At 43.2% G+C, this 13,104-nt stretch overlaps 1 protein-coding gene across 1 annotated transcript in view; it reads right to left on the bottom strand.

The window, feature by feature from the left end:
• MYO10 (myosin X) overlaps positions 1-13,104 on the bottom strand; it is a 163,405-nt gene that overhangs the window by 119,146 nt on the left and 31,155 nt on the right. The window contains exon 2 of the mRNA XM_054629809.2: positions 8,620-8,718. Coding sequence (XP_054485784.2) covers positions 8,620-8,718 — 99 coding nt within the window. The remainder of the gene's footprint in view (positions 1-8,619; positions 8,719-13,104) is intronic.

The following is a 13,104-nucleotide window of genomic DNA, read 5'->3' as shown; positions in this document are numbered from 1 at the left end:
AGGAAGCTGCCGGCTCACATCTGTCACGAGCTCTGTTTACAGGCGCGCCAACAGATGCTTGCAGCGAGAGTCGCTGAACTTTGACATCCAACATAAAGATGTAAACACTTCTCCACAGAAGATAAATCCTGAGTACTAAAAGGTGCTCTGGCTGACTTCTGGCCCTCCCCAACCCCACACCATCTGCCAAACCCAAAACTCCCACACATATCCCTTAAAAACAACAACAGTAAGAAAGGCACAGAAAAACCCCCAAGAAATTAACATACTAATAGCCACAGCACCAAGATTTTTTAAGTATGCTAACCAGTAGAGTTATTAAAAGTAAGCCAAATATAACTGATTGGAGAATAAAATGAACTTTACAATGTTTAGACAGATGGAATCTGATTTCCTGCTGTAAAGCTGCTGAATTTGGTATTGACCCTGAGCCCCAAAGGCAGGGGATCTGCTGCCCAAAACACACACGAGCTACCCAGTGTCCGGAATCAGCAGTCACTACTCTTCATGTGCACCATTAAATTAAAAAGCATGAAAGTCTTCATAAATAAGGTTTGCAAAAAGAGATGGATTCATTTAATGCTAAGAGCAGCCAAGACCAAAGCCCACTGCATGTATTTGTGTATTTTCGTAAGAGGCTGTATATACAAGGGAGCTCACAAAGGGCTTCTTTAAAATGCTCCCTTGTAAATGTGCATTTGAAGGGTAATAGATATTGAATTCAGGGAAATGTCCAAAAAATCACTGTTTGGAAATATTTTTAGGCCTTCATGTGGAAGAGCTAGAAGTAATCATGATGCTTTTCAATGCTAGCTAAGAAAATCCTTGTCCAGAAGGATTTACTTCTCCGATGCCTGATCCTATGAGCTATGGACGCAGCCAAACACAGCATTTACTGATAAACAGTCCTACTGACTTCAGTAACTTAAGCCAAGTAACTTCAGTGGTGTTATTCATGCCCTGTGAATATGAACGGAAGACTCTTGTTTAAAAAGGCTCCTCACAACAGCAAAGGCCAGCACAAGAGAGTCCCAAGTGAGGGTGAGAAAGGACACAAGGCAAAGAAAAGAGTCCTTATGAGAAATGCTTAGCCATTACCTGCATTTGGGGCTTTCTTTTTAATTTTAAACCAAAAGGGAGGAAAACATGAGCTCTCCTGGTATAACCACACAGTAACGTCAACACAATCTTATTGCTAACTCAAAAGTCAAACAAAAGGGACCCCCCCACCCCCCGACAGAACAAACCCCAAACCTCAAACCAAGCCCAGGTCTACAATTTCTGAATGAGGTCACGATGAGAAACTCTCCCAGCCTTCAAACCAGAAAGAAAAAAAAAAAAAGTGAAAACCTCCATGGAAAACATACTTGAGCTGTGTTTAACAAGGAACATCTGTAGCCTTCCAATTCCTGAGATGCAGAAATGCCGCAGAAGAGCTGCAATAACTTAAACACACAGGAAAAAATACTTTTGTTGCTGCCCAAACCATTTACAGGTGCCTCTGATTTGAAACTAAGGATACCAAGCTCTACTCTGTTTGCTGACATAACACTATGCTGTGAAGGACTTCTCTGTGAAGAAAATTCACTGAAAGCTGGTTTAACTGATAAAGTCTTTAGTGGTGAAATATGACATGTGTTTTTAAAGAGCCTACATTTTTTGCATATTATCAGTCAGCTGTTTCTATTTATAACATTCGATGTAAAAGTTTCTCTTAGTCAGCTAAGTAGGTATGCAATTAAGTATCCTGAAATTTTAGTGTCAGACTGAGGACAGTTTGCAGCAATTGATTCAACTTTTATTTCTCCCTGGATGAGTTTGTACAGATAAGATTTCCTCCACACACACATACATTAATTATGTCTTACACATATACAATTCTTCCCTTGCAAGGGAATAGATGTTATTAAAAATGTGTGTTCTTAGGTGCTGTTCTGGAAGTCCTCAATTCTCAAAGGCTTAAACATAGTGCTACTTATACCAACAGCAATAACTGCACTTTAAAAAAAAAAGAGTCCTTAGCTCACAGACTATATATTTACAGTGCTGACTATATATTTATTGGCATTACTTTTATATATACTTGGATGTATAAATGGAAGAAAGAGTAGAGAGTCCTATTTATGTGACTAGAAAAATGTTCTTGAAATCAATGCCATGCAAAACAACACAGCTCTTCTGAAAGATCTCACTCCTCCCCCCAAGCTTTTTGTATTTGCTATCTATGCTTTCACTGCAGACAGCTTCACGTGTGTCTGTACAAGTCAGGAGCACAATGCAGTCCTCTTTGATCTGAAATAAGTAAAGTTCACAGTAGTCAGAAAAAAAAGAAAAAGGACAGAAACTAGAAAGAGGTTTTTCTCAATGGAACCATTGATTACTGAATATACACAATAAGTAATTTCAAACAAAGCATAGAATGACAGCAGGGCTTTTAGGACTTTATTTAAACATTCATTTGAGCACTTTATAAGCTCACACAACTTCATTAAAAATACAGTAAGACAATGAGGAAATGTCTGCTTTACTGTAAATAAAGCCTTTAAGGAAGAAATCAGTTTAACCCCAAAACTAAATGCAGCAAAAATATCCTCAAACATGAAAAAAAATGCAGTAACTGTAATGTCATTTTATATACTAATGTGTATCTAAACACACAAGGAAAGATTAGGACCTACTTTTTTAATTCTAAACGTTCATAGACTTCATTGACATACTTAATATATTCGTATTAAGTATGAATATACTGTATTAATACAGTAGAGTCATAGACATGGTATTTCCAAAACATCCAGGACAGAGCCCTTTACCAGCTCTCTACAGTAATGGAACAGAAAAACAAACAACACAACCGACCCACCCACTAGCTAACAAATGAGTACAGCATCTTCTCTCCTGGAAAGCATGAAGTTTGTACTTATAAAGGGAAACATATTTACCATATGAATTGTCTGCACATGGTAGCTTTTCCAGTCACTGCAGACTCCCTGTTTTGAAGGCCAGCCTGCAGGAAGCTTTGGAGAGCTACTCCAGAGCCAGCTGCAGCCCAGCATCGTGAGCATGTGCTAAGAGGGAGGTCACACCTTTCATCTCCCACTCCTTTATCTTGGGCCAGGGTGCTGAAACACAGGCCTGATGTACTCTTCCCCTCCTTGTATTTAATGAGGCTTTCATCTACCCCCATTCAGTGCCACGTTTTTCTTCTTTTCATAAAGAGCTATGAATTTTTCATAGCTATTTGCTCAGGGAAATCCAAACTTACAATGTGATATTCCCATTTTAGTACACCTATCTCATGTATTGGATATTTCCCACAGACCATCAAATCAGCTAGTTTTACAACCATCTCACACAGAGGATGACACCAGCAGGAAACAGTATCACAGTTGTCTAAAATGATTATTAGCAAATGAACTGTTTAACTGAAACACTCAGGTAATATATACAAGAACACTTGAGGAGGAATTATATCACTGTGTGATAATCAAGAAATTGCTACGCAGCTTGTTAGAATACCATTATATAATCCTACCTTCACACTGGGTAGGATTCCCTACAACCACCCCTTCAGCATACAACTGCATGGTGCTACAGATTTTTGTGGCAAATTAATTTCTGCAACTCACAAGAGAACAGAAAGAAAAAATTAAGAAGTAATGTAGTGCGATATGAAAATTTAATAATTCTGCAAACTGACATTGGCAAAGACTTGAAGTCCAGACTCATAAAAGTAAAATCTGAAACCAACTCCAGCAACAGATGTTCCCAGTCTCACTGCCCTGCCAATCATGGCATAGGAAGACATGCAGAATGCTCAGTGGAAAGGTGAGAAGTGCAAAGTCTAGTAGAAGCTACTGAATCAGAGAAGATGAATAACAATGCTGTGCTTTGATAAGGTCCCAGCGTTTTCATCAGTTTGTCATTAGACTTGAACATGAGCTCCAGCTGTCAAAATGATGTGGGAATCAATACACCAACCATGCTTCAAAAAGCATCATCACCCCATATTTCTGCAACCTCACCCCTTGTTTCCCCTCTCTGGTTCTTCAAAGTTATATTGGGCATTGCAGGGATTGCCAAACAGTCAGAGGTAATAGTAAAGCATTATCTCAGTTCCCTTTCACCTGCTTGCAACCTTCCGCAGCCCATAGGTAACCAAACAGACCAAGAGCAGAATGGTCTGAAAGCACATCAGGAAAAGCAATGGGAGAAAAGATAAGAAATTACCAATGTCAGCTGGCATAGTCCTTTTACACAGTAAGTCCACTCCTGAAACCATAAACCCTGAAAATGACTGAAGTTATCAAATGCAGTGAATTTCTACTATGCCTTTGGCTGTGCAGCGGCCAGCTCAGACCTGCTGAGGAGGTGGAATGCCACATCACAGGTTTGAAGGCCAATCCCTATGTCCTTCCCATTTTGCACCACCTGATTTTAACACATGCACACTCAAATAAAGGAGGCAATTTTTTGCCTTTTTTGCCTAGTGGTGTTTGTAACACCAGGGTTTTCTGAGCAATCAATTGGATGGCATCATGGTAAAGACTTGAGACTTTTTCCATATTATCTGAAGTTTCAGCTCGCATTATGGACATCGTGAAAAGGCAGTAACATCACACAAAACATGCACACAGAACACCATAAACAAGCAACTTATCTGCTGGTGGATGTCAGCCATTCTTTTCTAGGGCACCAAAGCAAGCTGTCCCTTTTACAGGTGCATCTGTGGTTCCCTTAAGTATAAGGATTTTGCAGCTCAAAACACTTCTAAAAGTCAGGCTTTTTATGGCTACACATCCAATTACAAAATCCTGTGAAAATTACAGGTAGTCTCCCATGTAAGCATGTAGGTGACTCATACAAGGAGCTGGAGAAGGCTTGTGTTTAAGATGAAAGATGTGTTTAAAATGACATTTCCCGGAGGATGTTAGTGTAACAACAAACACATCCACACACAGCCTTTCTACACTGCAACTCAAATGTAATGGTGATGCTTTGAATGTGATGGAGCCTTCTTATTTTAGCTTGAAAAAGCCAACAGAGGGGACAGTTTCAGCCTTTCCACATAACTGGACTTCAAATTTCAGTTGAGAAAGTCAAAACATGAAACATCCTAAATCTGAGAACCAACAACCTGGCCACCAATAACTTGGTGCAAGAGAAAAGAATGACAGAATCATAAAATGCCTTGGACTGGAAGAGACCTGTAAAGGTCATCTAGTCCAATCCCCCTGCTGCAAGGGGGAATACCTTCCAATAGACTATGTTGCTCAAAACCTCATTTAACCTGACCTGAAAGACTTTCAGGTATCCACAGCTTCTCTGGGCAGTATGTTCCAGTGCCTCGTAGCCCTTTAAAAAAAGAATTTCTTCTTTAATCTCATCTATTTAAAAAATTACCCCTTGTCCTACTTCAACAGGCCCTGCTGAAAGGTTTGTCCCCAGCTTTCCTGTAGGCCCCCTATTGCTACTGGAAGATGCTGTAAGGTCCCCCTGGAGCCTTCTCTTCTCCATGCTTAACAACCCCAAGTTTCTCAGCCTGACCTCATAAGAGAAGCATTCCATGCCTTTGATAACTTCCATGGCCTCCCTCCATGGCTCCACAGGCTGATGATCTTTAAGTGCTGGGGGTCTCAGAGCTGGATACAGCACTTCAGGTGAGGTCTCATGAGGGTGCAGTAGAGGGGCAGAATTCCTTCCCCTGACCCACTGGCAATGCTGTTTTTGATACAACCCAAGACAGAGTTTGTTTCCTGGGATGTCAACACACTGCCAGCTCATGTCCAGCTTTTCATCCACCAGCACCCTGAAATCCCTCTTGGCAGGGCTGTTCTCAATCAATCTGTAGGGATACCAGGGGATGCCTCAACACAAATGCATGGACCTTCTACTTGACTTCATAGAACTTCATGAAGCATATGCATGTGCCCATTTAAGCTTGTGCTGTGCCCTCTGGATGGCATTCCATCCTTCAGGCTTGCCAGTTGCAGCACTCAGCTTGGTGCCATCTGCAAACTTGCTGAGGCTGTGCTCTATCCCACTGCCAATGCTGTTGATGAGGGCATTAAACAGCTCTGGTCCCAGTCCAGAACTCCAAGGGACATCCTTGTCACCAATTTACCACTGTCTGGATGCAATCATCCAACCAATTCCTCATCCACCAAAGAGTTCATCCATCCAATTCCTATCTCTCCAATTTAGAGGGAAGGATGTTGTAGGGTTCTGTGTCAAAGGCTTTAGAGAAGTCCAGACAGATGACACACACAGCTCTTCCCTTCTTCACTGATGTGGTTTCTCCATCATTTTCATCCCACAGTGCCAGCACAGCAGCAATTTAATCATGAGTACATTACATTTTGCCCATCAAAAGCCACTCTGCAATTCTGTCTGGTTCCTTTCCTGCCTGGAGAAAGGCATGTAAAGAAAGCAAGGGTTCCCTGTCTCTGAAAGACATGCTTTTATTTTTTTGGCCATGTGCCAGCCCCAACTTTCTGTTACTGTTAGGGATTATAACCTTTGAGAGGCCACCTTCCTCCAGTAAACTACATAATGACCAACCTATGTGGAACAAGGCTCTCACACCCAGCAGCATTACTTCAGCTTTGTCAGACACAATCATAGCAACTGACTGGAGAGGCAACAGAAATAACTATTAAAACCAAGTCACACATACAGGTCATACAAAATTAATATTTTATTCACAAACCTTTTAGCTTCCCACTCTGCCCTCCACACAAGAAGAAAATGCACAGCCAGTGTCACCACCATAATTCTGGGGGTTTTGACAATAGAATGGCCTGTGCAGTGCCAGGCATGCTGACATAGATGTGACTCACCTTTGTAAGTGAGACTTCAATCTTACTGTGATTCTGGAGATGTGGTGGGGTAGTTCCCACAGTGGAATGTTGCCAAAAAGGACTACACACTGTTTAGGAGAGACAGACCAGGAAGGCACAGTGCTGGAGCTGCCCTCTCGGTGAGGCAGCACTTGGAATGTATTGAGCTCTGTCTCAGGGTGGATAATGAGCCAGTCAGGAGCTTATGGGTCAGGACAAAAGGGCAGACAGGTAAGGCTGACACTCTGCATGTTTGCTTCAGGCTGCCTGACTGGGAGGAGGAGGTGGGTGAGTCCTTCTAGGCAATTACAGCAGCCCCAAAATCACATGGGGGGGGCTTTAACTAACCTGACATCTGCTGGAAAGCTACACAGCAAACAAGCCAGGAGGGTCCTGGAAATCACCCCAGTCTTCAAAAGGAGCAAGAAGAAGGACACAAGAGACTATCAGCCAGGCAGCCTCACCTCAATCCCTGGAAAGGTGATGGAGTGCCTCACTCTGTAGGCCATCTCAACCCACAAAAGAGACAAGAAGGTGATCAGAAGTAGTCAGCATGGGTTAACTCATGCTTGACCAGACTGATTGCCTTCTGTGCTGAAACAACTACCTGGATGGATGCAGGGAGCACAGTGGATATTTTCTACCTTGACATCAGCAAGACTTTTGACACTGTCTCTCACAAAATCCTCATGGCAAACTCAATAAGTGTTATGTTGGATGAGTGGACAGTAGAATGGATTTGGAACTGGCTGAGTGGCAGATCCCAGAAGGTTGTGATCAGTGGTACACTGTCTGGTTGGAGGTCTGTCACTCGTGGTGTCCCCCAGGGTTCTATACTGGGCCCAGTGTATTTAATTTGTTCATCAGTGGCTTGGATGAGGGAATAGAGTCCCTTCTCATCAAGTTCACTACTGACACAAAGCTGAGAGGAGAGGTCAATACTTCAGGTTGTGCAGCCTTTCAGAGGGACCTGGACACATTGGAGAGCTGGGCAGAGAAGAACCTTCTGAAATTCAACAAAAGCAAGTGCAGGGTCCTACACAGAAGAACCTGTGGATCCTGGTGGACAACAAACTGACCATGAGCCAACACTGTGTCCTTATGGTCAAGAAGGCTGATGGTATCCTGGGATACATTAGGAAGAGCATTGCCAGCAGGTAAAGGGAGGTGATCCTGCCCCTCTGCTCAGCCCTGGTGAGGCCACGTCTGGAGTATTGTGTGCAGTTCTGGAATCCACAGTACAAGAGACATGGAGCTTCTGGAGCAGGTCCAGCTGAGACCTCTTGGTAAAGAGTCTGCAGAATCTCTTTTATTCACAGCCTTAGAAAGGCTGAGGAAGCTGGGCCTATTCAACCTCAAGAGGAGGCAACTATGAAATGACCTCATTAATCTGTATAAATATCTGAAAGGAGGATGTCAGGAGGATGGAGCTAGGTTCTGCTCAGTAGTTCAAAACCACAGGAAAATAAGCCACCAGCAGAAACTGATGCACAGGAAGTTCCACCTAAACACAAGTAAAAACTTCTTTACTTCAGGTAAAGGGTGACCAAGCACTGGAACAGATTGCCCAGAGAGGTTGTGGAGTCTCCTTGACTGGAGATATTCAAGAACCACCTGGACACAATCCTGTGCCACGTGCTCTAGGATGACCCTGCTTGAGCAGGGAGGTTGGACCAGATGACCACTGTGGTCCCTTCCAACCTGACCCATTCTGTGATTCTGTGAAAGCTTATTTTTTACAGAGTTGTGAGAAAGACAAAACATAGAGGAGCAATGCCCATACCTGACCATAGTCTGTCCTGAATACAACAACTCCTTCTGCACAGGAATGAACAGTGCTGGGATAATGCTGATTATTTTCTCGCAGCCAGACCCGAGACCCCTGCAATAAAAAAAAGCCAGAATTATAGACGACATAAGAGAAAAACTGAGGAAATAATTCTACTCACTATTTTTCTCTGGAAATACTTCTCAAGGGATAGGAGAGAAAGAGAAATCCAAATAAGCAAGTGAAAGAAAATAAAATAATCTCTTAGCAAGTATTTGTTGGTTTCTGCTTGATCAGTAAACACAGGAAAACTACACTGAAGTGCCTGTTTTTTTTCACAAGTTCCTAAATGCTGGGAAGAGCAGCTGGAGCCAATCCTCTGATTCACTGAGTCATGTGCCTCATGCTAGCACATGTAAAATTACAGAACCCTGTTTGAATTTACACACAGTTTAGAAGATCCGCCCCAAAGCCAGCTGGCTCCCTACCTGTTTATTTTCAACCTCAGTCAGACACTCCCAACACTTCTATCTTTCACCTTTTTTCTAAACTACTTCCCTTTATATGGGTCTCCTCTCTTCACTGCACAACAATGCAGAGGATTAAAAAAAAGACCAACTAGTAGCAAGCAAGGTTACAAAGAACTGATATTTGCTATGGAGGCATAGGAGACACTGTCAGTGAGACAAGCCAGCCTAGAAGAGCAGGTAGAGCTTAATGTTCCCTCTACCACCTGGGTGGTGATGCAGATGCAGCATTACGAAAAGAGAAATATCTAGCACTGAGAACAAGGGAGGAGGACCACAGCTGATGCTGCAGCTGCAGTAAAAGCCATCCCACAAGCAACAGCCATGCAAGTTGCTCCTGCGTAGGAGAAGACTTTAGCTGGAATGAAAACACTTAGCAGCAGTGACCCATGGCCTGACTTCCAACCAAAACTACACTCCATTCTCTTCAAACATCTGGCTCTATATCAGGGCAACAGTATTTTAGTGGCTTTCAGAGAAGAGAGATTTTTTTCACCAGAACAGTCAAATATGCTCCTAAAGCAAAAGTAAAGGAGTGGTAGGAAAGTGCTGGGATATACCCTGACAATCATAAGGTTTGGGTGTACAGTCATAGAAAAAAAAACCAATTAAAATAATTTTGCAAGCTAGCATCCAAAGGCTGTCCTTGCCTGAATTTTCACACAGAGAAACCAGACATAAAGTCTTTTTAAGGTGGATGGAGTGCAGTCCTGATTTATAATCAAGACAAATACAGATTTTTATTCTGCTGCCTATTTAGGATGAGTGGCTCATGAGCTTACCATGGACTTCAGCCACATTACAAGTTACATATGCTTTTAGACAATGTTGAATAAATGTTATTCTTCTTTCTATGATGGGACAATAGCAGCACTTAGACAAAACAGTACTCACGGAGGATTTAAAAACTCTTGCTGTTTGGTTTCCCTAAATGGGAAGAGCTCACCTGGACACAGATGAGGCAAGAGCATCCCTCTTTAGTTTTTGCCCCTGCATCTTTTCACAAACTGCTTTCCAATTTCAATGCTGCAAACGCCTGTGGGGCATTTGCCCTTTTACTTCCAAAACCTCGAGTCAGGTGGTTTCTGGATATACAGCAATTCTGAAGCAGTTCAAATGCAATGTTCATAAACTCCAAAGTGCAGGGCTAAGGCAGATGGAAGGGGAAAGGAGAGTGCCAGCTCCTGAGGTGGGTGAGTGGCAGCAGGGGACTGGGAAACAGTGGGGAGATCCTCCCCAGAAGTGGTAAAAGCAATAGATAAGACTGTAACATTAAATTCAAAATCCAGAACCAGCAGTTGGAACACTTCCACCCACTCTCCTGGGTCTACATCAGACTCTGGTCTTCAAAAAACCAAGGGCACTGCTCTGTTTTTATTCTCATGAACACCACAAACATCCCCATGCTGACTGGTTCAAGGGTACCTCTCACCCTGCACTTCCCAGAGGAAGGAAGGCTGATGTGAGGGCTTTGCTCATGGACTTCCTCTGCTACCTCTGCACCAGAGCCAGCAAACAGAAATGTCCTGTGTCCCTTGGGTACAGACACAGGAGCAATGATAACTTGAAGGCTACATATTTGGTACTAAGGAGTTTCTACCACAACCACCATGTAGAGACAAAGGGGTTTTTCACATTAATGCAGGTGCTGCCATCAGCTCACTGTCCCCAAGAGTGCCTGAGAGTGAAAACCTGAGGCTTGCAGCTGCCCTGTGGGGCTGGGTGATGCAGAGCCCACTTAATTCACCATGGAATGGACCTAAAACCCATAAGCATGTGTGGAAACCCAGGGCACCTGGAATATTTCTCTCTCTGCTGTGGGGTGCCCTGACCCCCAGGGGAGCACTGACTTTGACCCTCATTCATGGAGAAAGTTTCCTAGACTTCAAGGTAGACTAGAATCCACAAAAGTGTGAAATAAATTATAGAGAGTAGTGTAGGTGTATCACTTAGTGAGAAATTAGCTTTTGAGATTTTTAGTATGTTCTGGATGGAAACAAGATGGAGGGCACAGGGTGTCATCCTGGGTTTCTTCTTCATGCTTCTTCTCCCTTCTTCTTCATGGGTTTGGGTGGCATTTTGTAATTGGGCAGAGAAGTCCATACTGTGGGCTCTTTGGGACCAGTTATTGGGTTAAAAGGGAAAATAATCTAGGTGTCAGTTCTTAATTGGATAGTTTAGTCTTAAAAGACCTTGTAACAAGAGATTGTTGGCCATTTTGTGCCTTCCAATGAAAAGCTGCCAAACTCACAGTAGTGAGACTGTTTTACTAATAAGACATAATAAACACCTGAGTCTGAACATGAACTACTGTCTCAAGTGCTTTCAATCCAGATCCAGAGAAACCCACAAGCATGAGTGCACAGCAAGACAGATGATGTGATGATGCACCCATGCGCCACCTTGCCATACAGTGAAAGCAAGGTGAGCTGAGCTTTGCCTGGGATTCCTGCATGTCCTCAGCCACTTCACTTCATTCGTGTATCGTGGAAGGCTGAAATTGACAGGGACCTCTCGTGAGCCTCTAGCTCAGGGGCTCAAGCAGGATCTCATAAAACTGGCTGTGAAAGCACTCAGTCACACCCACAGTAGAAAGTGCTTCCTGAAGTTCAGTGTGAGCCTCCTGTGTTTCAGCCTGTGCCCAATGTCTCTGAGCCTGTCACTGAGCATCACCAAGAAGAGCCCCCTCCTCTTTTATCTTCCTTCCAGGTATTTACATACACTGGTGAGATTCCCCCTGAGCCTTATCCAGGCTTAAGAATTCTAGCTCTCTCAGCTTGTAGGCCTAGGAGAGAGACCTTCATGATATTTCTGGTCTTCTCTTAGACCCTATCCAGTATATCCATGTCCCTCCTGCACTGGGGAGCAAACAACCAGACACAGCACTCCAGCTCACAGCTCACCAGGGCTGGGAAGAGGGGTAGGATCACCTCCATCAACTTGCGGCAACACTTTACTAACATGTCCAACAGTAGTGTCTATAGAAACCTTGTGAGATGAGAGATACTCCTGACTTAACACAGGACACCAGAAGAAAGAATCTTCAGCTCATTAAACCATCCCACTCAGTCAGACAACCACTGTTTCACATTTGAATGGTTTTTTGTTATTAGTGGGACTATTAAGGCATAAAACGAAAGGACTACAAGGTTGTCCAGCTCTCAGAAAATTTTTATTTCACTGGTCTTTTTTGCCTTGACCTAACAACCCCACAGAAGCAAGGCACAGCAAAGCTTTCCCAGCAAGGCACAACAAAGCTTTCCACAGCAAACACAAATTGCAAGGGATTTAATGATGATGGCTACTGTCACCATCAGGCTCTGGAGACCAGACAGCTTGAAGAGCAGATGCATGTACTACTGTCATCCTAAGCAGCAAAGAGAAGTTGGTCCCAGCCTGCACACACCATCCCCTCCTCCCTCCCCAGAAATACTTTTGCCAGCCTGCTGCTGGGCACTAGAGGTCTGTCCTGGTCACTCTCCACCATCTCCTTCTACATGAGCTCAATGCACCTAAATGCATACATAAAGAGCAAAAAAGCCTATCAGCCAAAATGCAGTCAAGTTCCTCAAGTGTTTCAGGACAACCAAACCTCTGTTATTCCACTGGTTTATTATTTGCCAGCATCTCAGAAGCTCAAGTAACGTGAAGTTTATGCTTTCAAGAGCAATGAAAAGCTTGTAAACATTAAGCCGCAACAAAATTTGCCAAAACCTCAGCATTCAAAATTAGCCTCTCAGAAGGAGGAGAATGTTTTCCATCTTGAAATTAAATAATTAATGCTGCAAAATATCTTTTCTGGCTGTGAAGGGGAAAAGAAGGGGCCTTCACTTGTTGGGCTAGTGCTATAATAAGCTTTTTAAAGCAGGGAAAGGGGTTGATTTAAACAAATGTACATTGTTAGGGGTCAATAGCTGCTATTCAAAGGAGGCCAGAACAATGCAGCTCACAAAGCTGGAGGCATCTGGAATGC

This window comes from Agelaius phoeniceus, chromosome 1 (assembly GCF_051311805.1).
Source record: "Agelaius phoeniceus isolate bAgePho1 chromosome 1, bAgePho1.hap1, whole genome shotgun sequence".
In the NCBI taxonomy this organism is placed as follows: domain Eukaryota; kingdom Metazoa; phylum Chordata; class Aves; order Passeriformes; family Icteridae; genus Agelaius; species Agelaius phoeniceus.
The sequence above is the reverse complement of the archived record's forward strand: the minus strand, read 5'-3'. Positions and strand labels throughout refer to the sequence as shown.